A 24,125-nucleotide genomic window follows, 5' to 3' on the forward strand; every position below is an offset into this window, starting at 1 on the left:
CCGCTGGTATCCGCTCTAACAATTATGCTAACAAGCCCGTAGGATCAACACCAGGGACTCCACCCGCTGGGACTCCCACACCCGGGACCCTAGCATCACCGACTACTGGAACTTCAACACCGCCCCCTCCAGCCACACTCATGGAATCCCCCTGGACACCCTGCGACTCGCCAACACCCTCAGCTGTCACACTCTGCTCCGCAGTCTCACTAACCGCTGGGATTCTGCCCCTACCACGACCACTTCCATGTCCATGACTACGTCCGCGTCCTCGACCCCGACCAGCAACAGCACCCCCTCTAACCATCTGCACTACCATGAACAGAAGGCTAAGCACACAATTAACATAACACAAAAACATAAACTCACCATGGAATCACATTGTAGGCTCGAAGAGGATGTTCTAGGAATCCATGCCACACACAATTGACTAACTCACATAATCAATCAAGACATGCAATCCCAAACATCTACAGCACAAAGCCTAATGAACCCAAACCTAGAACCGTAAGGGCTCTGATACCAAACTGAAACGATATCCAATATCCAATAATAATCGAATAATTATAACATAAACAATATCCAAAAAAACATGAATCATAGAACCAGCAACCTAAACCACATTCTAAAGAATCAACTCTAGCAACCTAGCAAGCCAGACAACATCGAATCGAGTCCCTAGAACATCCTCCTCTTCATTGCCTTGATTGCACGATCACACTTTGCCTTTACCTGCACCACAAACACAAATTGCAATGCATGAGTATTTTATAAACACTCAGTTAGGCAATCCTCCCATCTATTGGGCTATACACAAAAGCAATAGAGACAACTCTAACCATCATCCAACAATCAACAATCAACAATAACAAACCAGGACTCTGCATCGACCGACACAAAACATGCATTGACCGACACCAGTTAGGGTTGCGTCGACAGACGCATGATATGCATCGACTGATGCAAGGTTCACTTGCATCGACCGATACTCCCATTGCATCGACCGACGCATGCTCGACATAGCACAAAAACCCTAAGGTTTTACGCGCCGTCCTCGAACTTGCATCGACCAACGCACCAAGTGCATCGACCGATGCACATGCCGAGCATCGTTTTTCCCCGAAGCTTCTCGCCAAATCTTCGTTCCTACAAACACAAAACTCGATCCCGCGCCACAAGAAAGCTTCCCAACGTCCTAGATAACATACTAACATGCCTAACAACATATAACAAGCAGATCAGAGAAATCTCCAGCTTAGATAAGCCATGATCATGCACTTACCTTTGTCAAAAAGTTTCTGAACCTTAAACAAGGAAGAACACGCTCCTAGGAAGCTCCTACAACGATCTCAGCTACAGATCTCTATAGGAAATGCCTCCAATCACCAGAAATCACCAAGAACACTCAAGAACACTTAGGGAACTTCTTCTCTCTTTTCTTGTCTCTCAAAAATGGCCAAACTCGCCGAATGAGAAAAAACTCGAGTATAAGGGTTTTCCTAACCCAAAACGCAACGTTTAACTTATACTCGTCCGCAGAAAACCAACCTTACATCGACCGATGCAACCCCTAAACCGGGATTTCGGTTCGCGGATGTTACAAAGTTTCTCTCTCATTTGGTGCTTTCCAAAGAGATTAAGGAGTCCATGTAGCCGATTTGCTGAAGAGAGCTGTAGAGCAGGATTGGTCTGATGGGCTATTGGTATCCCAAGTAGGCTTCGTTTGATAGAGATGATGCTGAAAGATGGTTGTGTTGCTCCGTCGGATGAGTACAGTAGAGTCCAGGGCAATAGACCAAAAAGCTGTGCACCTTCACATTCAGACCATTGAAGGGTAGTAAAAACTAGAGAAAACCAAATATGTATGACAAACCATAACAGTACAGGTGGGTTCTCTCTCATAAGGCTCCTTTCGCCAAAGAGATTAAGAAATCCACACAAAGCATGTGGCCGGTTTGTCAATGGTAAAAGCAGAGCAAGCATGGTTTTCTAGGTTAAGGGTAGCACGAAAATGGTGCGGATTAAGTGTTTTGACTGATAACTAGAAACGCTAGATGGGATAGGGTTGAAAAAGCCTTCTTTCTTCTAGTACTTAGAACCATTAAACACTGGCACAGGGTGAGCAGATTCCAGGTTTCTATCATAGACAAAGTAAATCCAAGTCAAGCTAAACAATTGGACTCTCAGTTGCAGTCTTCGGAGAACAAGCTTAACAAATGGAACTAGGCAAAGTCTAGAGGAGAACATAAGTAAAAGATAGAAAAGACCTGGATCTTTGCAGTTTGGGCAGGAAACCTTGAAATGCTAGCAAGCCGACAACAAAATTAGAGCTCATCCACAGCGAACCAAGGGTTTTTGTAGATGGCACGGGAGGTTGATTCGTATGGCGGCTTATCAGAGAGAGTGACGAGAAGTTTCCTATCTCCGGTGGAAAAGAAACTAGTTCTGCCAATCTCAGAGGGTGGAAAAGGTTTGAGGCGGGAGTCCAACATCGGAGAACAATCGTATTTCTGAAGAAGTTGTTCCTAGCCATCGTCGTCGTCTCTACCTCACAGAGCTCAAGTGACGATGAAGGTGGGGGCTCTACAGAGTCCACATACATTCCGGATCGAGAAGAAGATACACAGAGAGACTTTTGAACCGCCGGCAGAGAGGCTAACTCAAGGTACCAGAGATGGGAGCACGTCGGGCTCCACCCCCTTCGGTAATTAATGATGCACAAGTCTTTGTCTAGATCTAGGGAATTCAAGAAGGTCTGGGGATGATGCAAAAGGGAGAAAAAAGAGAAGAAAAAAAGATTGAGAAGTCGATCTAAGAAGATTAAGAAAGCTACAAGTGGGAGCAGAGGAAGAGGTTTCCCGACACCGGCAAGCCTGAGCCCCACCAGCGTCGGAAATTTTTGATATTAGCGGTGCCTCGATGTTCGTGTCTGGAAGAGAACTTCCTAGGAAAAACTGCCATAGCGTTGTTGTCTCGCGCTACATTGGAGATGGTCTAAGACATAAAAATATCCAGTGGTCATCTCAAGGTATAGTCTCCCTTTTCTTCTCATATTGACTTTCATTCTTCAACAAGTTGTTGTGTTACCAGGAAATATACTCTCTGGACGAAAAAAACATAGTTTAAAACTCTATTTCAGATTGTATTTTTGTTTTTCAAACGTGAATTCTTTTTTAAAATATGCTTTTTGTTGGTTGAATTTGCAAGTTGTGGAAGTTACTCCACGTTGAAGGCAACAAGTTTTGATTTTTTCATCGGGGCAAAGGTAATATGTTCTTGTAGGTTACTATTTTTCTGTTTAATGGTTATTTTTTGTTTTGTTAGATTCTATCTATGTTTTTGTTCTTTAAAACTAGGTTGCTTATGATTCATGTGATGTGAATCACAACATGTCGTTATGGTGAAATTGGTTTTAAGTTCTCAGAGAAGCAAACCGTAAATTTGGACATAGGTTATGGAGCCGTTGTGGAGAGGTTTGTTTGTTACATTACAAGTGATATGTTCTAAATTATGTTTGGTTCCATCTCTTTCTTGAGTAATCTTTGACTTTGTTTGTTCCGATTGATTCATCAGTAAGGAAATAAAGAACGTGGGGAAGAAGTAGCAACATTTGTGGAAGAAGAATGATTCTACTCTGTTGGGTCTGGACATAAAGCACTTAATCTTGTCCAAATGGTAAGTGAAGATTCTGTTACAATATACGTTTTTCGTAACTAAAAGGATGACAAAATAGCCATGTTCTCTTTGGACTCCCAAAAAAAGAGGCTGTGTATGGAGATTTCAACAAATGGGTAGATTGGGAGGCATATTTTTCCCGTTATATTCGCAGCTAAGGCTTTTGCAAATCTTAAGAGAAGCCAATGGCATCGTGTGATTCAAGTATAGTAATACGACTTCTTATGTCCAAGTGTAAATTTTTCTAAATATGAAGTAATGAGTTGTTTGGTTTTGTTGAGTTAAAGAGTAAGAACGGTTACTTGTAAAAGAAACAACACACAGAAATTGATCACCGAGTTCACGGATAACCACTACATCTTGGGGGAGAACTCTTGCTCCCAAGCTTCACTATATGAAAGAGATTACACACACCACTAACTTGTGATGTTGGTGTTTGGTTTACAGATTTTTCACAAGAAGAACAAGGATCAACAACACAACAAGGAGGAAGAAGAAAACTTGAAAAATAAGAAAAACTGTCTCGTTTCTCTCGTTTTTCCTTTTTTCTAGAAAGTTCCTTTTTGTATATCTTGTCTCACCTACCTCCACTTTCTCATATCTTTGTAGATATTTTAAGTGTAGCAAATCGATCACATTGTTCCTCCTTATGTCAATTTCGCAGGCCCATTAAAGCCCATAATGTGTGTGTTTGGTCAAACCCAATCAACAAATCTCCACCTTTTGACACACAACACATTCACGACATCGACATCACCGAAACCAATCTCTTCTCTTTGTCCCTTTGTGAAGCTGCTCAATGTCACCGGATTATTGCCTCCTCCAGCGAACTACTCCGGTGAACTCTCCCTTCCCCGGCTAACATCCCTATTCTCGCCGGAAAATACCTCCAGCTGCGTTTCTGCTCACTCATTCTCGGCGTCATAGCTCCTCCGTGAATTTTTGAGACATGAACTTCATCTTCTTCAATGAAATAAACGCAGCTCCTTCGATGAAGCTTCTCCGGTGAATCTCATCATTGCTTCCTCTGCAACTCCCAGTTACATCTAATCTCTATCTCTTATCTCTTCACTCTAATAATTAGAGACTAGGATCTTTTGAAATTTGCAGAAATTTTGAAACTTAAAAGTTTCAATTTGAAACCATTTTAGGTGATGAGCTCCACCTTGTCATTACCATCACAATTCATTGCTTCTCTCGTGAGATTTCTCACCAGCTCCTTTTTTTTTTTTTTTTTTTTTTTTTTTTTTTTTTTTTTGTTTTTTTGACTCCACCTGAAACTAGAGTCCCTTCCAACATAAATTTATAGCAACTTCAAGTTATTAACTGCCTTGAGTCAATATGCTTGAGCGAGTTCTTCAATCTCACGACACTTGATCTCTAACCCAGTTTTTTTTTCTTAAAACTGTTTTGTCAGGAACTCCACATGGAACTTGTAACACCAACACAGTTCCAGTACTTAACAGGTAACACCAACTCCAATTTAATTCCTTACTTAATCCTGACACTTGAGTACTTCTCACAAAACTAACTCATCTTATTTTAATCTGTTTTGCGAGACTGTTGGAGTTACCTGTGGCCGCGGCTCCTGTTCATCGGATGTTGAGAAGCTCACAGAAAAGCTTGAACTTCAGACCAGGTACCGTCTTAGTTAGGAAATCTGCTGGGTTTGCTGTTTTGTGAATCTTGTGTAGAACAACATCACCGTGTGCCACTATATCCCTGATGAAATGGAATCTAGTGTCTATACGCTTTGTTCTTTCGTGATGAACTGAATTCTTTGCTAGGGCTAGAGCACTTTGTGAATCACAATGAACCTGAACATTGTCTTGCTTAAACCCCAATTCTGAACACATACCTTTCAACCAAAGGGCCTCTTTTACTGCTTCGCTCAGAGCCATGTACTCTGCCTCAGTGGTTGAAAGAGCCACAACTGATTGCAAACATGATTTCCGTGAAACTGTATCTCCACCAACTTTAAACACAAACCCTGTGACTGACCTTCTTTTGTCTAAGTCTGTTGCATAATCTGAATCTGAAAAACCTTCACTGCAAAACTTAGAACTTTTCTTGAACGTCAGATTTTGAGTATATGAGCCCTTTAACTATCTTAATACCCATTTAACTGCTGACCAATGTACTCTTCCTGGATTTGTCATAAACCTGCTGATAAGACCAACTGCAAACCCCAAATATGGTCTTGAACCCACCATAGCATACATTAAACTCCCCACTGCACTTGCATATAGAACTCTCTCTATATGTACAGCTTCTGCTTTCTTTTCTACTTCTGTCAAACTTCTGAGCTTAAATTGAGAATCCGTTGGTGAAACCACTGGCCTTGCTTCAAACATCCCAAAAGTTTTCAACACCTTTTCTAAGTAATTTCCTTGAGACAAAATCAATTCTCCCTTCTCTGTGTCCCTAATGATGTACATACCCAGAATTCTTGAAGGCTTTCCCAAATCTTTCATTTCAAACTCATTTTTCAGCTTGTCTTTGAGATTTTGAATCACAACCATGCTTCCTGAAGCTATCAATATATCATCCACATAGAGCAACAAATAAACAGCTTGATATGCCTGGGTGTCTTTCATGTAGACACATGGGTCTCTACTAGTCCTTTCAAACTGTTGATCTGTCATGAATTTATCAAACCTTTGATTCCAGCATCTAGGAGACTGTTTTAGACCATATAAAGACTTCCTCAACAGACAGACCTTTTCTTCACTTCCCTGTTGCACAAATCCTTCTGGTTGACTCATTAGAATCCTTTCTTCTAGATTTCCATGCAAAAAAAGCTGTTTTGACATCCATTTGCTCTAATTCATAGTCCATGTTAACCACAATAGACAACATTAATATGATGGAAACATGTTTAACCACTGGAGAAAACACTTCATTATAATCAATGCCTTCTTGTTGCACAAAACCTTTAGCGACTAGCCTGGCCTTATATCTCTGTTTCTCCACTCCTGGTATGCCTGACTTTAATTTAAAGATCCATTTGCATCCAATAAGCTTCTGTTTTTCTGGTTTTTCAATTAGATCCCAAGTATGACTCCTTTTATGAGAATCCATCTCCTCTTTCATTGCATTTTCCCATTGCTTTCTCTTACTGTTTTTCATAGCTTCTTCATAAGACTTAGGCTCTTCTGTTTCCAAGTCTTCTGCTGCTGCCAAAGCATAAGCTACAAAATCTGCATCTTCAAATCTAGAAGGAGTTCGGATGTTGCTTCTTCTTTGCCTGTCTCTGGCCAACACATAATCATCCAAAGATTATTCATTTTCTGATCCATCAGCTTCCTCATTCACTTCTGATTCTTCTGAACTTTCTGATGAAGATGTTTCTCCACCTTGAGAAGATGCTTCATCCAAATCAGAATAACTGGTAGAAGGACCTCTGACAAGATTGTTGCTGAAAGACACTCTTTTTTCAGCTTTCTTCAGTTTTCTTAAAGCTTTATCAGCTTTTTCTTTCTTTCCACTTGTATATGTCAAGGTGTCTTTGAACAACTCATTTTCATTGAACATCACATTTCTACTTGTTGTGCATTTCTGTTCCTCAGGTAACCAGACCCTATATCCTTTAATACCAAAAGGATATCCCATAAAAACTCCTCTTGGACTTATCTTGTCTTGAGTAACATGGACAAAAGCTGAACATCCAAACCTTCTTAGGTGACTCAAATCTGGTTTTGTACCTGTACACACCTCCTCACGTAGCTTGAAACCAATAGATGAATTTGGTGTTCTGTTTATCAAGTAGATTGCTGTTGAAGTATACTTCTAATCCAATCCTTGACCCAATCCTGTCTCAGAAAGCATACTTCTAACCTTATCCATAATGGTCATGTTCATCCTCTCTGATACACCATTTTGTTGTGGTGTATAGGTACATGTTCTGTGCCTTGTAATTCCAGCTTCTTTACAAAAGTTATCAAACTGTGTATTACAGAACTCTAGACCATTATCAGTCCTTAGGAACTTAATCTTTTCCCCCATTTGATTCTCAGCTGCTTCTTTCCATTCTCTGAACTTGTGAAATGCTTCATCTTTAGTCTTCAGAAAATACACCCATAATTTCTTGGAGAAATCATTAATGAAGCTTACAAAATACTTGCAACCTCCACGAATTTCTGTAGTAGAAGGAGATCCCCAGAGATCAGAGTGTATATAATCTAATATACCTCTGGTGGTGTGCTTTGCAGTTGGGAAACTTTGCTTCTGAGATTTTCTAAATACACAACTCTCACAAAAGTCTAGCTTACCAACTTCTTTCTCTGGTAAGTAACCTTCCTTCACTAGAACATTCATGTACTTCATGCTTATATGACCTAGCCTTGAATGCCATATGCTAGTCATGTTAGCTACAGGTTTTGCCACCGAAACTTCTCCTTTTACTACCTTTCCTTGTAGATAGTACAACCCATCTTTGTATCTTCCAAAGATAACCTTTTGCCCATTTTTGTAGAAGGTGCTACAAAATCTTTTCCTTCATACTTGCATCCGCTCAACTCTAATTGACCATATGAAATGAGATTTCTTCCCATTGTAGGCATGTACCTCACATACGTTAATATGACTACATAGTCATCTGGATTTATGATCTCAATCTTACCAATTCCTTTTACTTCACTTTGTGTCATATTACCCATCAAAACCTTGCCACCATCAAATTCTTGTAGGTCAAATAGAGAATCCATGCCTGGTGTAATGTGAAAACTACAACCAGAATCCATAACCCATTCTCCCTTTGTATATTGAGTGCTAACTGTTAGCACTAGTGGTTGTTTGGGTTCTGTTGCAATGTTAGCTGAACTAGAAGCTTTATTTGATGACCTTTATGGACATTCTCTCTTCCAATGTCCTTCTTTTCCACAAATGAAGCAGCCCTTGTTGTTTTTATTGTACTTCGGCCTTGACTTTGATCTACCTATGCTCTTAGATCGTCCTCTACCTATGCTCTCAGATCTGCCCCTTGTTTCAACGTACAAACCTTCATTTTATGATTTTAAAAGCTTTCCACTTTCTATTAACTCTCTTTCTTTTGATTTTGCAGCTCCAATGACTTCATTCAAGCTCAAGGTATCTCTACCATACTTCAGAGTCTCCTTGAGTTGATCATACCTCTCAGATAGTGAGCTCAAAAACAGGATTGCTTGAACCTCTTCTGTAACTTCCACTCCTATGTTGTTCAGGTCCACAACTAGCTTAAGAAAATCATCCACATTCTCATCTATACTCTTAGAATCTGTCATCTTAAAAGTATAGAACTTAACCTCTAAGTAGATGTGATTAGGTAAAGAAGTCTCCATGTATAACCTGTTTAGAGTAGACCACATGGCTGCTGCTGTTTCACAATGTGTGATCTTCCTTAGTACTTGATTTCAAACGTTTAGTACTATAAGATCTTTGGCCTTCTCTTATTTTTCAAACTTTACAGGATCAATACTTGGAGACAACCCAGAACCTCCACTTGTGCCCGTTTGAGAGTCTTGTTGAGCTGTTGTAGCTTCTGCTTCTGCACTAGGTGGGTGTTTTAGCAGCTGTTCATCATTCAAGAACTCTTTCAGCCCTAGGAAACCAAAGTGAGCCAATATTCTGACCTTCCACAAGGAGAAGTCACCTGTTCCATCAAACCTGTCCACCTCAACCCGAGTGTTGCTCATTTTGTAAGTCTCCTTCAAACCCTAGACTTGAACCTCTTTAACAACCTTACACCAAGCCTGGCGCTCTGATACCACTTGTTGAGTTAAAGAGTAAGAATGATTACTTGTAAAAGAAACAACACACAGAAATTGATCACCGAGTTCACGGATAACCGCTACGGGGGGAGAACTCTCGCTTCTAAGCTTCACTATCTGAAAGAGATTACACACACTACTAACTTGTAATGTTGGTGTTTGGTTTACAGATTTTGCACAAGAAGAACAAGGATCAACAACACAACAAGGAGGAAGAAGAAAGCTTGAAGAATAAGAAAATCTGTCTCGTTTCTCTCGTTTTTTCTTTTTTCTAAAAAGCTCCTTTTTGTATATCTTGTCTCACCTACCTCCACTCTCTCATATCTTTGTAGATATTTTAAGTGTAGCAAATCGATCACATTGTTCCTCCCTACGCCAATTTCACAGGCCCATTAAAGCCCATAATATGTGTGTTTGGTCAAACTCAATCAACAGGTTTAATGAAGAAAATGGGTGGCTAAGTGGATGTTAAGCAAATGGCAAGGCGCTACAATGGGAACATACGATACCCACTTATTGGCATTTGATAAGGGCGAAAGAGCTGACGAGGCAAAATCTTTATGGAACATGGAACATGAATCTACACAAGCATACACGATGTCATAATTGAGAGGATAGCATACTAGGAATTTTTGCTTGTGACGATATTCCTACATGTATCTTTTGGAGATTTAACTCAACTTTCCAGCCTTTGTTCTCTTTCTACGGGGATTAAAGTTCATTTATAAAAATATATATATATATTATACATACTAATATTTTAATCATCTTGTGAAATAGACTTTATGAAACATCACGTTTACCTTTACAACTCATTTTCATTGAACATCACGTTTCTACTTGTTGTGCATTTCTGTTCCTCCGGTAACCAGACCCTATATCCTTTAATACCAAAAGGATATCCCATAAAAACTCCTTTCACTACTCTTGGACTTATCTTGTCTTGAGTAACATGGACAAAAGCTGAACATCCAAACCTTCTTAGGTGACTCAAATCTGGTTTTGTACATGTACACACCTCCTCAGGTAGCTTGAAACCAATAGATGAATTTGGTGTTCTGTTTATGAAGTAGATTGCTGTTGAAGTATACTTCTAATCCAATCCTTGACCCAATCCTGTCTCAGAAAGCATACTTCTAACCTTATCCATAATGGTCATGTTCATCCTCTCTGATACACCATTTTGTCGTGGTGTATAGGTACATGTTCTGTGTCTTGTAATTTCTGCTTCTTTGCACAAGTTATCAAACTGTGTATTACAGAACTCTAGACCATTATCAGTCCTTAGGAACTTAATCTTTTTCCCATTTGATTCTCAACTGCTTCTTTCCATTCTCTGAACTTGTGAAATGCTTCATCTTTAGTCTTCGGAAAATACACCCATAGTTTCTTAGAGAAATCATAAATGAAGCTTACAAAATACTTGCAACCTCCAAGAATATCTGGAGTAGAAGGAGATCCCCAGAGATCAGAGTGTATATAATCTAATATACCTCTGGTGGTGTGCTTTGCAGTTGGGAAACTTTGCTTCTGATATTTTCTAAATAAACAACTCTCACAAAAGTCTAGCTTACCAACTTCTTTCTCTGGTAAGTAACCTTCCTTCACTAGAACATTCATGTTCTTCATGCTTATATTACCTAGCCTTGAATGCCATATGCTAGTCATGTTAGCTACAGGTTTTGCCACTGAAACTTCTCCTTTTACTATCTTTCCTTGTAGATAGTACAACCCATCTTTGTATCTTCCAAAGATAACATTTTGCCCATTTTTGTAGAAGGTGACTACAAAATCTTCTCCTTCATACTTGGATCCGCTCAACTCTAGTTGACCATATGAAATGAGATTTCTTCCCATTGTAGGCATGTACCTCACATACGTTAATATGACTACATAGTCATCTGGATTTATGATCTCAATCTTACCAATTCCTTTTACTTCACTTTGTGTCATATTACCCATCAAAACCTTGCCACCATCAAATTCTTGTAGGTCAAATAGAGAATCCATGCCTGGTGTAATGTGAAAACTACAACCAGAATCCATAACCCATTCTCCCTTTGTATATTGAGTGCTAACTGTTAGCACTAGTGGTTGTTTGGGTTCTGTTGCAATGTTAGCTGAACTAGAAGCTTTATTTGATGACCTTTATGGACATTCTCTCTTCCAATGTCCTTCTTTTCCACAAATGAAGCAGCCCTTGTTGTTTTTATTGTACTTCGGCCTTGACTTTGATCTACCTATGCTCTTAGATCGTCCTCTACCTATGCTCTCAGATCTGCCCCTTGTTTCAACGTACAAACCTTCATTTTATGATTTTAAAAGCTTTCCACTTTCTATTAACTCTCTTTCTTTTGATTTTGCAGCTCCAATGACTTCATTCAACCTCAAGGTATCTCTACCATACTTCAGAGTCTCCTTGAGTTGATCATACCTCTCAGATAGTGAGCTCAACAACAGGATTGCTTGAACCTCTTCTGTAACTTCCACTCCTATGTTGTTCAGGTCCACAACTAGCTTAAGAAAATCATCCACATTCTCATCTATACTCTTAGAATCTGTCATCTTAAAAGTATAGAACTTAAGCTGTAAGTAGATGCGATTAGGTAAAGAAGTCTCCATGTATAACCTGTTTAGAGTAGACCACATGGCTGCTGCTGTTTCACAATGTGTGATCTTCCTTAGTACTTGATTTCCAACGTTTAGTACTATAAGATCTTTGGCCTTCTCTGTTTTTCAAACTTTACATGATCAATACTTGGAGACAACCTAGAACCTCCACTTGTGCCCGTTTGAGAGTCTTGTTGAGCTGTTGTAGCTTCTGCTTCTGCAGTAGGTGGGTCTTTTAGCAGCTGTTCATCATTCAAGAACTCTTTCAGCCCTAGGACACCAAAGTGAGCCAATATTCTGACCTTCCACAAGGAGAAGTCATTTGTTCCATCAAACCTGTCCACCTCAACCCGAGTGTTGCTCATTTTGTAAGTCTCCTTCAAACCCTAGACTTGAACCTCTTTAACAACCTTACACCAAGTCTAGCGCTCTGATACCACTTGTTGAGTTAAAGAGTAAGAATGATTACTTGTAAAAGAAACAACACACAGAAATTGATCACCGAGTTCACGGATAACCGCTACGTCTCGGGGGGAGAACTCTCGCTCCTAAGCTTCACTATATGAAAGAGATTACACACACCACTAACTTGTGATGTTGGTATTTGGTTTACAGATTTTGCACAAGAAGAACAAGGATCAACAACACAACAAGGAGGAAGAAGAAAGCTTGAAGAATAAGAAAATCTGTCTCGTTTCTCTCGTTTTTCCTTTTTCTAGAAAGCTCCTTTTTGTATATCTTGTCTCACCTACCTCCATTGTCTCATATCTTTGTAGATATTTTAAGTGTAGCAAATCGATCACATTATTCCTCCTTATGTCAATTTCGCAAGCCCATTAAAGCCCATAATATGTGTGTTTGGTCAAACCCAATCAACAGGTTTAATGAAGAAAATGGGTGGCTAAGTGGATGTTAAGCAAATGGCAGGTGCTACAATGGGAACATACGATACCCTCTTATTGGCATTTGATATGGGCGAAAGAGCTGACGAGGCAAAATCTTTATGGAACATGGAACATGAATCTGCACACGCATACACGATGGCATAATTGAGAGGATAGGAGACTAGGAATTTTTGCTTGTGACGATATTCCTACATGTATCTTTTGGAGATTTAACTCAACTTTTCAGCCTTTGTTCTCTTTCTACGGGGATTAAAGTTCATTTATAAAAATATATATGTATTATACATACTAATATTTTAATCATCTTGTGAGAGAGACTTTATGAAACTACTTGTTCTAATGTGCATAATTGTTTTATTTACTCGCTCTAGATATTTATTTTTCTTTGTTATTGCAGGGTCCAGGGTGAAAAACGTGTTTTAACATTGATGAACGGCCTCATGTTGAATAATATTATATTTTCCTTCTGGATATTATATATGATATGGTGATGCATGTTTTCTCCACTCTTACCCACGTTTTCCATCCGAACGGTGATAATTGATATCTCGCTCATTCTATTTCAAACGTTTGTTTGTAAACAAGCGTGTAGGACAAAGAAGAGGAGCCAAAGAACGATGGTGGAGAAAGAACTGTATATATACAGAAGAGAGGGGGAGTTTTCACTGTTGATTGAAAGATTAGTTGAAAATATTCACAACTGTAGAATGTTGGTTCAAGAAAACGCAGAGTAAAAAGGAAAGGAGTCTTATGGTTTTGTTATATATAAAAAAAACAAACTCAAGAGTTCTACTCAAGAAAATGAAAAGCTAAGAGATATGGAAGTTGCGTAGAGTAACTGAAGTTAGGAAAAAATCCTTCCTAATCAGATTAAATAGTTGTATAGTAAAATCCTTAAGATTGATGACTTCACCATAATATTTAGGTTTAACGGATATTTCTGTAATCTTTTTATATACATAAACCCTTGCGTAGTACAGGTATTCACCTAGTTAAAAAGAATAAAGGGTAAGGATATTTCATTAAAGGTAGGAGCGTAATCATCTAACGTAAGGGTGAACGTGAACATTCTTAACTTCTCAGTTAATATATTAGATAATTAAATTATATGATAAAGAACAAAATGAGATGTTTCACATTAATATGTTAAATTATTCATTCAAAACTGTGCACTTGTTTAGTTATTCATTTAATGAACAAGGTCCAGAAAGATGGCTTCAACTACTTTTGCTTAATTTCAATTAGCTACCTAATTAGGTAAACGGTTTCATATTTCTTTTATACTTCATTTTGTAGATTTCCTCTTTTCCCGGCAATGGAAGATTTATTTCTATTGTAAGGTCAAAGTAACAAGTTCGTCTCCTTCTTTACGTTAGCATTTTTTCATTGTTCCTAGCTGCCCTAAGTTAGTTTTCTTGAAACAATGAGCAATTGACTTTGAATTCTTGATGAGACTATTAATGTCATTTGAACTTAAATTCTAATAGGAAACTACGACCATTGAGGTGTCTAACCAATCCTAATAAACCATGTCCGAGGACACAGTTTATGACCTGTGACAATGGCAATACTAGGAAGCATGGTGACAAACATTGACGAGCCGGAGCAAACACATTGGAAAAACTGAAGATGCATTAGAAGATAATTTTTTGATTCTGATAATTCGGAATGATTATTTACTAAGAAAATCTTAATCGTTTCATATCTCAAAAAATCATACAGAATCAGACACTAACTACCAGACACTAGTTGTTGGCTGATGCAACATTTGGACATGGACAAACGCAAACGAAAATAAAAACCGTCCAATTGCAATTTTTAATTGTCTCATTTCTTGTTCACGAGTCCTTAGATAATAGTCATTTTTTTAGAAAAATGGAATATATGTTTTACTAGTGTTAGGTGAGGTGTGGGTAGACCCGACCAAAACTAAATTGTAACCGTATTAGACCATAATCGGAGCGTAACCATATAAAATGATTAAAAACAGTAACGGTAAATAATGGTTAAAAACAGTAACGGTAAATATATAGTTAAAATTATATTAATTGTAACAGTTAATTAATTGTAATCGAATCAAAATTGTTAGTTAACCGCATAATTTAACTGTAACAATTTTAAACGTAAGAAAATAACTAATAATTATTAATTTAATATGAATCATATAGTATATAAAAATACGAGTACATTAAAAATATATCAATGAAAAATAAATAATATCAACTATATCATATCATCAAACAATATGTATCATATCATTCAATAACCGTAAGTGTATATATCTATAATCATTTGAACTGGAACCGTATTTAACCGTTTATTAAACAGTTAGAGTTAGGGTTACACAAAATATCTAACCGTAACCAGTGGTTAATAAACTAAGTAAAAATAATAACCATAATCGTGGTCATATCTACATATGGGATTATATTTATTAACAGTAAAAAAAGATAAATAAAAAATCTAATCAATTACGTAATAGATTTCAATGCAGTCATATTTTATATAGAAAAAAATATATAGCTAAATTGCAACTGATAATCAAAAACCATGAGTTCATTAAAAATAAAAGTCTTTAGTTTACTTTTGTACTTTTTAGAAAAGTTTGTTTAGTGCTTCGTATATAAGTGGCAATATATGTAAGTATCTCAGAAATATAATTAGAAAATATATATGTAATAAACATGTCTGGGATTCGAGTTCTAGTGAACGCAATTTCTTGCAAATAGTTTAATGGTGCAAGCTTATCGAGGTGTCTATAATGCCGCATGCAGAGCTGTTCTTCATGGTCTTGTGTTGAGGAGAGAGTTTGTCTATGATAAAATATGTCATATATGTAGAACCGTCCGTTGTAGATATGAGTGTTGCTGGAAAAGTTGCGCCGTGGAATCATTGTTCGTAGGAGTTGTTCGTATAGTGTTGCAGGTAATTTCATATCATCATAATAGGAATAGATTAAATAGACGATATAGAAAAACAGGAAATGATGGCTTAAATAACTTACAAAATAAAAATTAGGTATTAATACTATAAAAATTAAGCCCCCAAAACCTAACCTAGAAAATCATCTAATGAATACTATAAAATAAAGGTAAGAAACAAAAATAGTCTCTTCAATTATATAAGTAAAGTTTGCAAACAAAAAACAAATGTTTGTAGAACTATTAGAAAGATTGATCAAACAAATTTCAAAACAATTATACTCGTACCATATTTATATAGTAACCATTCAAACTTTTTGTTCTATTTTGTTCATTACTATCTGTGATTATTCTTCTCATTGAACCACGTACACTTCTTTTGTTTGATCTGCTTGTTCTTTTGTTAGCAGCTGGACTCTAAAATATATTCATGTTAAACCTATTATTTCAGTATTTAAATGTAGCGAGTTAATATTTTCAAATCATTATGAATTTAAATATATATATATTTACGATAAAATGAAGTTGAATATGTTATCTCATTATATTTATAAGTTATAAGTATAACATCTATTTTATCTGTGAAGAAATTAATCACTAATCGACGCATGTAGTATTCAGTATATACACATTATTAAATATATATATTAATGTAGTATTAGTATATATTAGTATATACATTTTTAAATATGAGTACGTGAAAAACTTGTTGGTAAAGTAACGTACTCGCTGGAAAAGAGGAAAAAAACAGAACCCATTTCGCCTATAAAAGGATCCTTTAAGATATGCAGCTTCCTCATCTCCTCAACTTAAGCCAATTCAATAGGTTGATCTTCTTACCCAAAATGCATTTCTCTTATCTTTCCTTGTCGACTTGGACAACCCTAATAACATTGGGTTTTCTTATGCTTCAATCATCTAAGTCCAGTGCTCAACTAACCCCTACCTTCTACGACAGTACATGCCCTAGCGTCTTTACCATCGTTCGGGACACCATCGTAAACGAGCTCAGATCAGATCCTCGCATCGCTGCAAGCATCCTTCGTCTTCACTTCCACGACTGCTTCGTTAATGTAAGATATTGTTTTTTCACCTTTAGCAGTAAACTTTTTTTTCATTTTTTTGGTTAGCATGTTAAAGTAATCTTTTATTTGTAATATATGTATACGTTAGTCTCTTCTATAATGACGTCCTTTAAGAAAAAAGCAAAATTACTGATTATGTCAAGGATTTTTTTTTTCAATTTTTCAAAATCTGACTAAGTTGTACTAAAAAACGTGTGACCGAAATTGAAACCAGGTTTAGCGATTCTGACACACAAGTTAACGTCTATTAAGTCGTGTGTTCGATTCTACTAACTTTTAAAAGAGAAAGTTTTTTTACATAAATCTAATACATTAGGTATTTTTATTCCAATGAAAAAAATATTACGTATTAAACTTCTAAATAAAAATAAAATGAATTTTTAACAAAATTTTCCAATATTCATGTATTGATTTCTAACGATTTTCTTTGTCAACTTAATCTAATTACCGGGTTGAATAGGATTGTAGTTATGCTAATTGATTTACGAGAAATATGGGATTTACGGCTTGGCATTTATAAATTTAAATGTTTGGAAGATTTTGTTAACTATAGTAATATTTTATTTTAGTATTATTAGTTACCATGATATGTTATCCGCAATAATAATAAATCACTGGGCTAACGAAATCTAGTTTACAAAAATGTGAATATAAAATTTCACGTATTTAGATGTGATATTTTTGTATTTTACCATCTAGTATTTAAGCTCTTGTCATGTATTTTTTTTCTTTTTTTGCTTCACGGTCTAGTATCTTAGCTCTTGTCGTCATTCGTCAAGAATAATGATGACTCATGACTTAATTATAAAGAAATGATTCCACAACATCGTAGTAAGATTTGATCTCCCATGCATTCGACGGACATGAATTATTTATATATTAATTTGAGAAAAGCATGGACCCGTACCAAACATGTTATCAGTATATATCGATAATTTATTATAGAATAAAATAAAACATTTTATAGAAATCATTCAAAAGTAAGCTTATCGTCAACACTGAAAACCCCACACAATATTTGGAAATATATATATATATATATCTAGAAATATACGTGAAAAAACCAAATACTGTATATCATTTTATTTATTATTTCTGGGATATTTTCAGCCTTCTAATAAGATGTAGTTGTTGACCTAATTAATATATAATTAATGTTAAAACTTTTTTGCGTTAGAAGTTTTATATAATGTATACTAAAATGAATACTAACTTGTTATATACTACATACGTATGTATGTTACATATCATCACGCCTTACTTAAGAAGAACAAATGTTTTTAGTGAATGTAAATGCAACCTAAATTATTTGTAAACTAAAACAAACAAAAACTAATTATGATTTTAATATATTGATTATTTTCGTTTTTCAAAGGGCTGCGATGCATCGATTTTGTTAGACAACACAACATCCTTCCGAACAGAAAAAGAGGCGGCTCCAAATGCAAACTCGGCTCGAGGATTTCCAGTGATTGATAGGATGAAAGCAGCAGTTGAGACAGCATGTCCAAGGACCGTATCATGCGCAGATATGCTTACCATCGCAGCCCAACAATCTGTAAATTTGGTATGCATTATCTCTCTTTTTTTTCATTTATTACAAATAGTCTCAAATTCTTCAGTGAAGTCGACACCGAACATATTAAACGTGACAATCATTATATGACATGCTACAACTCGCAAGTTGTACAGTATAATCTAGATTTGATATTATCACAGATCTACTACCAGACATGACTTCAAGATTCATTGCGATAAATATTTAAAATGCATGGTAGATAATATCAAGTACAGCAATAAACTCGGTTCGATAAGACTCGTTTTTTGGTAACTAGAAAGAAAGCAAAATTTCTAAAAGAACTGAGAAAATAACCATAACGTTGAGAACCTAATTGTTAAATTTACAAAACTAATAATTATTTCCAAATTTGGGTATTTTAGGCAGGAGGTCCTTCTTGGAGGGTTCCTTTGGGGAGAAGAGACAGCTTACAAGCATTTTTTGATCTCGCTAATGCAAATCTTCCCGCTCCATTCTTCACGCTTCCACAACTTAAGGCCAGCTTTAATAATGTTGGACTTGACCGTCCTTCGGATCTCGTTGCACTCTCTGGTAATTTTCATACTTGAACTCATCATCTAATTAGTTTAGAAACTTTATTGCTAATTTATCTCTTCTTTTGGTTAGGTGGTCACACATTTGGTAAAAACCAATGCCAATTTATTATGGATAGGCTATACAACTTTAGCAACACTGGTTTACCCGACCCTACTCTCAATACTACCTACCTCCAGACACTTCGTGGACAATGTCCACGTAATGGTAACCAGACCGTCTTGGTGGATTTCGATTTACGTACACCGACGGTTTTTGACAACAAATACTATGTGAATCTAAAAGAGCTAAAGGGACTTATCCAGACCGACCAAGAATTGTTTTCCAGCCCTAATGCCACTGACACAATCCCGTTGGTCAGATCATATGCTGATGGCACCCAAAAGTTCTTCAATGCTTTTGTGGAAGCAATGAATAGGATGGGAAACATTACACCTCTCACTGGAACTCAAGGACAGATCAGACAGAATTGTAGGGTGGTCAACTCCAATTCGCTCCTACATGATGTGGTTGAAATCGTTGACTTTGTCAGCTCTATATAATATAACAATAGTTGTTTCCATACATGGGGCAACCAAAAATATATGTTTGCGTGAAAATAAAATGTTCTCAAAACGTTAATAAAGAGCATTTCGTTCCTTTTTTCTTATAACTTTTTCAATGTAATTCATGTAGTCTCAATTGATGGAAAAAGGAAAGCAAACAAACATAGTTAAGTTTAAAAAAATTATTTATAATTCTTTTTATTTGTTAATTTAAACAATCAAAATTTTACTATCTAAGAACTTTTTCTCTCTTTTTAGATTAATGGATTTTTGGGGTAGTTTTCTCATTACTTTTTTTTGAAATTTAATAAGAATATTACCCAAATATAAATTAAAAACAAAAGAAAAATCCTTTAACTAATGATTGATCTAACAACGTGAAGACACTAGGTGATTGGTCTGCGCCTTGTGCAAGCTTTTAGGATACTTAAACTCATTATAATTTTGCTGATTAATTTTTTAAAACAAAAGTAATAGATACTATATATATATAAATATGTATAAAACTTATGTCTATTTTTAAAAAAAGTAGATATAGAAAGACAATAATCTAATGTTATTTTGAAGAGTCCTACCAAAAAAAATGTTATTCTGAAGAGTTGCAGATCTGTATTATACTTTAGTCTTGTTAGCCGATAGATCGATATTCTCAATTTTAATAGTACTAACCCATAAAATTGACAACTCTAGTTAAGAAAACGATAAGATTTGTATGACCCATCAGATTAATATGATACTTCAAAAAATAAAGCATGCATTATATGTAGAAATATCTTCTTCTTCTTCTTCTTTTTTTTTTTTTTTTTTTTTTTTTTTTTTTTTTTTTTTTTTTATGAATGTAAAATTATATTCACTAAAAAAAATTGTTTACGTTGAAAGCTTCATTTCAGCTAAAAGTTTGAAAAATTAAAAGAAAAAAAAAAACGATTAAGTTAGGGAACGCTCCGCGTTTGGAACTAAATACGAAAACTGATGTATTGTGTTTTTGATGTCTTTTATCTTTCATTTAGTATATGTTTTGAGTCATTTGTCGCATCTTTGTCCGTCTTTTGTGTTTTTTTTTGTCTTTTCTTGGGTTGTGATTAGGTGTGGAGACGATGTGCTAGATTTAGAGTCTTTTGGTTGGATTCAAACTTAACCGGAATAAAGAAGCATGAAGTGACTTTTGGACATCTTCAAGTTGAACTGAATCATTAAGTTTGGACAAGTCTAGAGGAGTCTGGTGAAGTTTGTAGACAAGTCTGGTGAAGTTTGTAGACAAGTCGGGTGACATCTGGTGAAGTCTGTAGACAAATCTGCTGAAGTTTAGAGAATTCTGAAGAAGACTGATGAAGTTTGGTGAAGTCTGTAGACAAATCTGTTGAAGTCTAGAGAAGTCTAGTGAAGTTTATTGTCTTTCTGCTTGGTTCGAGACACTTATTTCCTTTTCCTGAATTTTTCCAATTTTCAGTTTTATTTTATTTCTTTTATTTTAACTAGGGGGCTTAGTAATTCGTTTACGCCTAGTAACGTTTAGAGAATCACTCTTAGTGTTATGCTCAATTATAGTATTGATGGTGCTAGAATTCAAATACCTATCAGATGTCGTAGATGCTGATGCAAATGAATGATCAATTAAAGAGCTTTCAAAATCACTATTAGACTCAGAATCAACAAAATGCAAAGGTGGAGGTAAAGGTAAAATATGATTTGGAAACATATCAACATATTATGAAGAAAAGAGATCACTAGTTTTAAAAGGAAATTGGTTTTCTTGGAAAACAACATTTCTGGAAATGGAAATTGAATTAGACTCTAAATCAAGAACTTTATACCCTTTAAAACCAGCAGGATAACCAAGAAAAACACAAGGTTTAGCTCTAGGAGAAAACTTATGTCTATCCTTTAAGTAAGTCGAAGCATAACATAAACAACCAAAAGACTTTAAGACTATTATCTGGTAATTTCATAAGAAGAAGCTCAAAAGGAGATTTATTGTTTAGAAGAGGTGATGGTATCCTTATTGATTAAAAATACAGCTGTCAAAACACAATCACTCCAATATTGTAAAGGAATATTAGACTGAAAAATTAAAGAGCGAGCTACATTAAGCAGATTAGCAGATGTTGATGCTTACGTTCGGTAACTGAATTTTGTTGTGGTACAACAAGGATGAATGGAGTGTCTGATGATGCTGTCAAATGCAAGTTGTTCTCATTTTCTCTGGCAGACAAAGCTTTTCGTTGGTTTAAGTCTTTGGATAGGGATTTTGTCCAAACATGGGATGAGTACAAGGCTTCATTCTTGGCACAATACTTCACTCAAGCAAGAACTACCCTTCTAAGAAAAAAATTTCAAATTTTCAGCAGCACACCACTGAATCATTCCATGAAGCTTGGGAAAGGTTCAAGGATTACAAGCGAGAGTGTCTTCACCATGGCTTTGCTCCATAATCACTCATGAACACATTCTACAGAGGAGTTGATGAGAGGTATAAAATGGCTTTGGATACATCTAGCAATGGAGATTTCATGACCAAAACAGAAGGAGAAGCTCAGCAGTTGATTGAGAATCTTGCAGCTAGTAACAACAACCATTGTGTTGATTATGACAGAACTGTGAGAAGCAGTGGAGGAGGATCAAAACAGATTGTTGAGTTGACTGCAAAAGTGGAGCAGCTTTTCAGAAGAGACCAGAGGAGTGTCAATTTCTGTGATAATTCTGGTGATGCTCAGGTTTATCAAGAAGGTGCTAGAGGTGGTTCTGAGGAACTACAAGTTGATCTGAATTATGTGAACCAAGGTTATCAGAACAATGCTTTCAACAAGGGCTACATAATCACCCTAATCTGTCTTACCGAAGCAAAAACGTTGAGAACCCGCAGGATCAGGTTTATCCACCACAACAGTTTCAGCATAAGCAGTTCACTCCGGGTCAAGGAAACTACAAACATCCATTTGTGCCTCAGGGAGAAGGATATGGAAATGCATTTGGTCAGGGAATTTTTCAGCAAAAACCTCATTTTAACAACTTCCAGGGGAGTTTCCAGGCACTAGTCCAAACTTCTGTGAGCACCAATTCTGCGTCTTCTTCAAGGGATAATGAAATGAAGTTGATGATGCAGCAGATTCTTGAAGGTGAGGTGAAGAATGCTACTGAATTCAATGTTAAGGTGGATAGCATGTATCGTGATCTCAATGGAAAGTTCACAACACTATCTTCACATGTTAAAACTCTTGAGAACCAAGTAGCTCAGATTTCTTCTGCCTCTACGCGACCATCATGTGTTTTAGTAGGGAATAGTGAACTCAAAATAAGGAGCATTGTTATTTTGTCATGATTCAAGAAGAACCTGGAGAAGTTTCTGAGAGAGGTCTTCAAGAAGCCGCAAATGAGAGTATTATTTCTGAGATGGAAGTTCTTATTGTTGATGTTGCTGTAGATGATGAGATTGCAGGAGATGATGAGCCACCATACATTGCACCACCACCATATGTTCCTATGCTCCCATTTCCAAGTCTTCTAATGGAAGCTAAAAGGCAGGCTGAAAAGGAGAAAGCTCGCCTTGATGAACTTATGAAAAAGTTTAACATCAAACTCCCATTCATAGAGTCAATAAAGAATACAAAAACATACAAGAAATGCTTGAAGGATGTCTTGTCTAACAAGAAGAGCATTGAAGAAGGAGTCATGGTGATTTCAAATGGGAAGGCATATGTGCATTTTGAGGAGCAGGAAAAACATCAAAGGACCAAGGAGAAAATCCTTGCAATGGAACACTTGAAAGAGGAGACAAAGATGGTTAGTTCTGAATACAATGCCATGATCCCGATTGAGATTCCTACGAAGCTTGGAGATCCAGGTGAAACTGATTAGTTTTGTAGGTGTGGTGATGAATGATGTATGGAATGATGACTTATGAATGAATGAATGGCAGGGTGTTTCAATTCCCCTTATGCAGTTGTAGTATAAGAGGTGTCGATCCAATTTGAGTGTTTGTGAACAATCAAGATGTGCATATGAGTCTAAGTCAAGCGAGATGTAAAGGATGTTTGTCACTAACAATCCTATTATGAAATGTAAAGTGCAGAAAGTAAAACTACAAGAGCTAGGAGCTAAATGCAAATGAAACAGAGTGATTATGACAAACAGAAATAGAAACTATGGAAATGCAAGTATTGAACTAATGCAAGGTAAATAATGAACAAGATACTAAATGAATGCAACAGAAATGCAACTAGGGTGAAACAGGACAAACACAAATCATAAACACAAGTTCTGGGTTGGAACTCGAGCAAGCACTCGATCGAGTGCTGATCGAGTGCAGGGTCGAGCTGGACAAATACGCAAAACAGAGCAACACAAGAAAAACAGAGCAATACCAAAACGAATCAAACAACAGGATTTAAGCTAAGAAATCAATAAAAAAGGAAGGTCTTGAGGAGGGATTCATGGGCTGGACTATGATTGAGGTCATCTAACTTGGTCAACAAATCTCAAACAACTTGAGCTAATCTCTAGACATATATTTCTAAGACATGTTTA

General features: G+C 36.4%; 1 protein-coding gene, 1 long non-coding RNA gene and 1 other non-coding gene across 4 annotated transcripts; 2 read left to right on the forward strand and 1 right to left on the reverse strand.

Annotated features, from left to right (window-relative positions):
* Positions 1–4,427: 4,427 nt before the first annotated feature.
* On the forward strand, positions 4,428–10,102 carry LOC109131527 (uncharacterized). Of its 2 annotated transcripts, none has more exons than XR_002037132.2 (5): positions 4,428–4,714; positions 5,093–5,314; positions 8,738–8,876; positions 9,122–9,350; positions 9,593–10,102. It is a non-coding gene; the product is annotated as an uncharacterized LOC109131527 (long non-coding RNA). The 2 variants fall into 2 exon arrangements; XR_015596162.1 differs by having other exon boundaries at positions 8,738–8,763.
* Positions 10,103–16,555: 6,453 nt separating this feature from the next.
* Positions 16,556–19,701, forward strand: LOC104773027 (peroxidase 32). The gene is made up of 4 exons (XM_010497573.2): positions 16,556–16,931; positions 18,319–18,510; positions 18,885–19,053; positions 19,129–19,701. Exons 1-4 carry the CDS (start codon positions 16,644–16,646, stop codon positions 19,596–19,598), a joined length of 1,119 nt encoding a protein of 372 aa, XP_010495875.1. The 5' UTR covers positions 16,556–16,643; the 3' UTR covers positions 19,599–19,701.
* A 2,213-nt stretch (positions 19,702–21,914) lies between these two features.
* LOC147945643 (small nucleolar RNA R71) lies at positions 21,915–22,023 on the reverse strand. Its single transcript, XR_015597920.1, has one exon. It is a non-coding gene; the product is annotated as a small nucleolar RNA R71 (small nucleolar RNA).
* Positions 22,024–24,125: the final 2,102 nt, after the last annotated feature.

The sequence above is a fragment of the Camelina sativa genome, chromosome 4, assembly GCF_030686135.1.
Source record: "Camelina sativa cultivar CO46 ecotype springtype chromosome 4, ASM3068613v1".
Classification (NCBI taxonomy): domain Eukaryota; kingdom Viridiplantae; phylum Streptophyta; class Magnoliopsida; order Brassicales; family Brassicaceae; genus Camelina; species Camelina sativa.

Excerpts from the sequence above, each read along its gene's own strand:
- LOC104773027 (XM_010497573.2), top strand. The coding sequence starts at position 16,644 with ATGCAGCTTCCTCATCTCCTCAACTTAAGCCAATTCAATAGGTTGATC. Across the intron at positions 16,932-18,318 it reads TCCACGACTGCTTCGTTAAT|GGCTGCGATGCATCGATTTT; the intron begins GTAAGATATTGT and ends CGTTTTTCAAAG. Across the intron at positions 18,511-18,884 it reads CCCAACAATCTGTAAATTTG|GCAGGAGGTCCTTCTTGGAG; the intron begins GTATGCATTATC and ends TGGGTATTTTAG.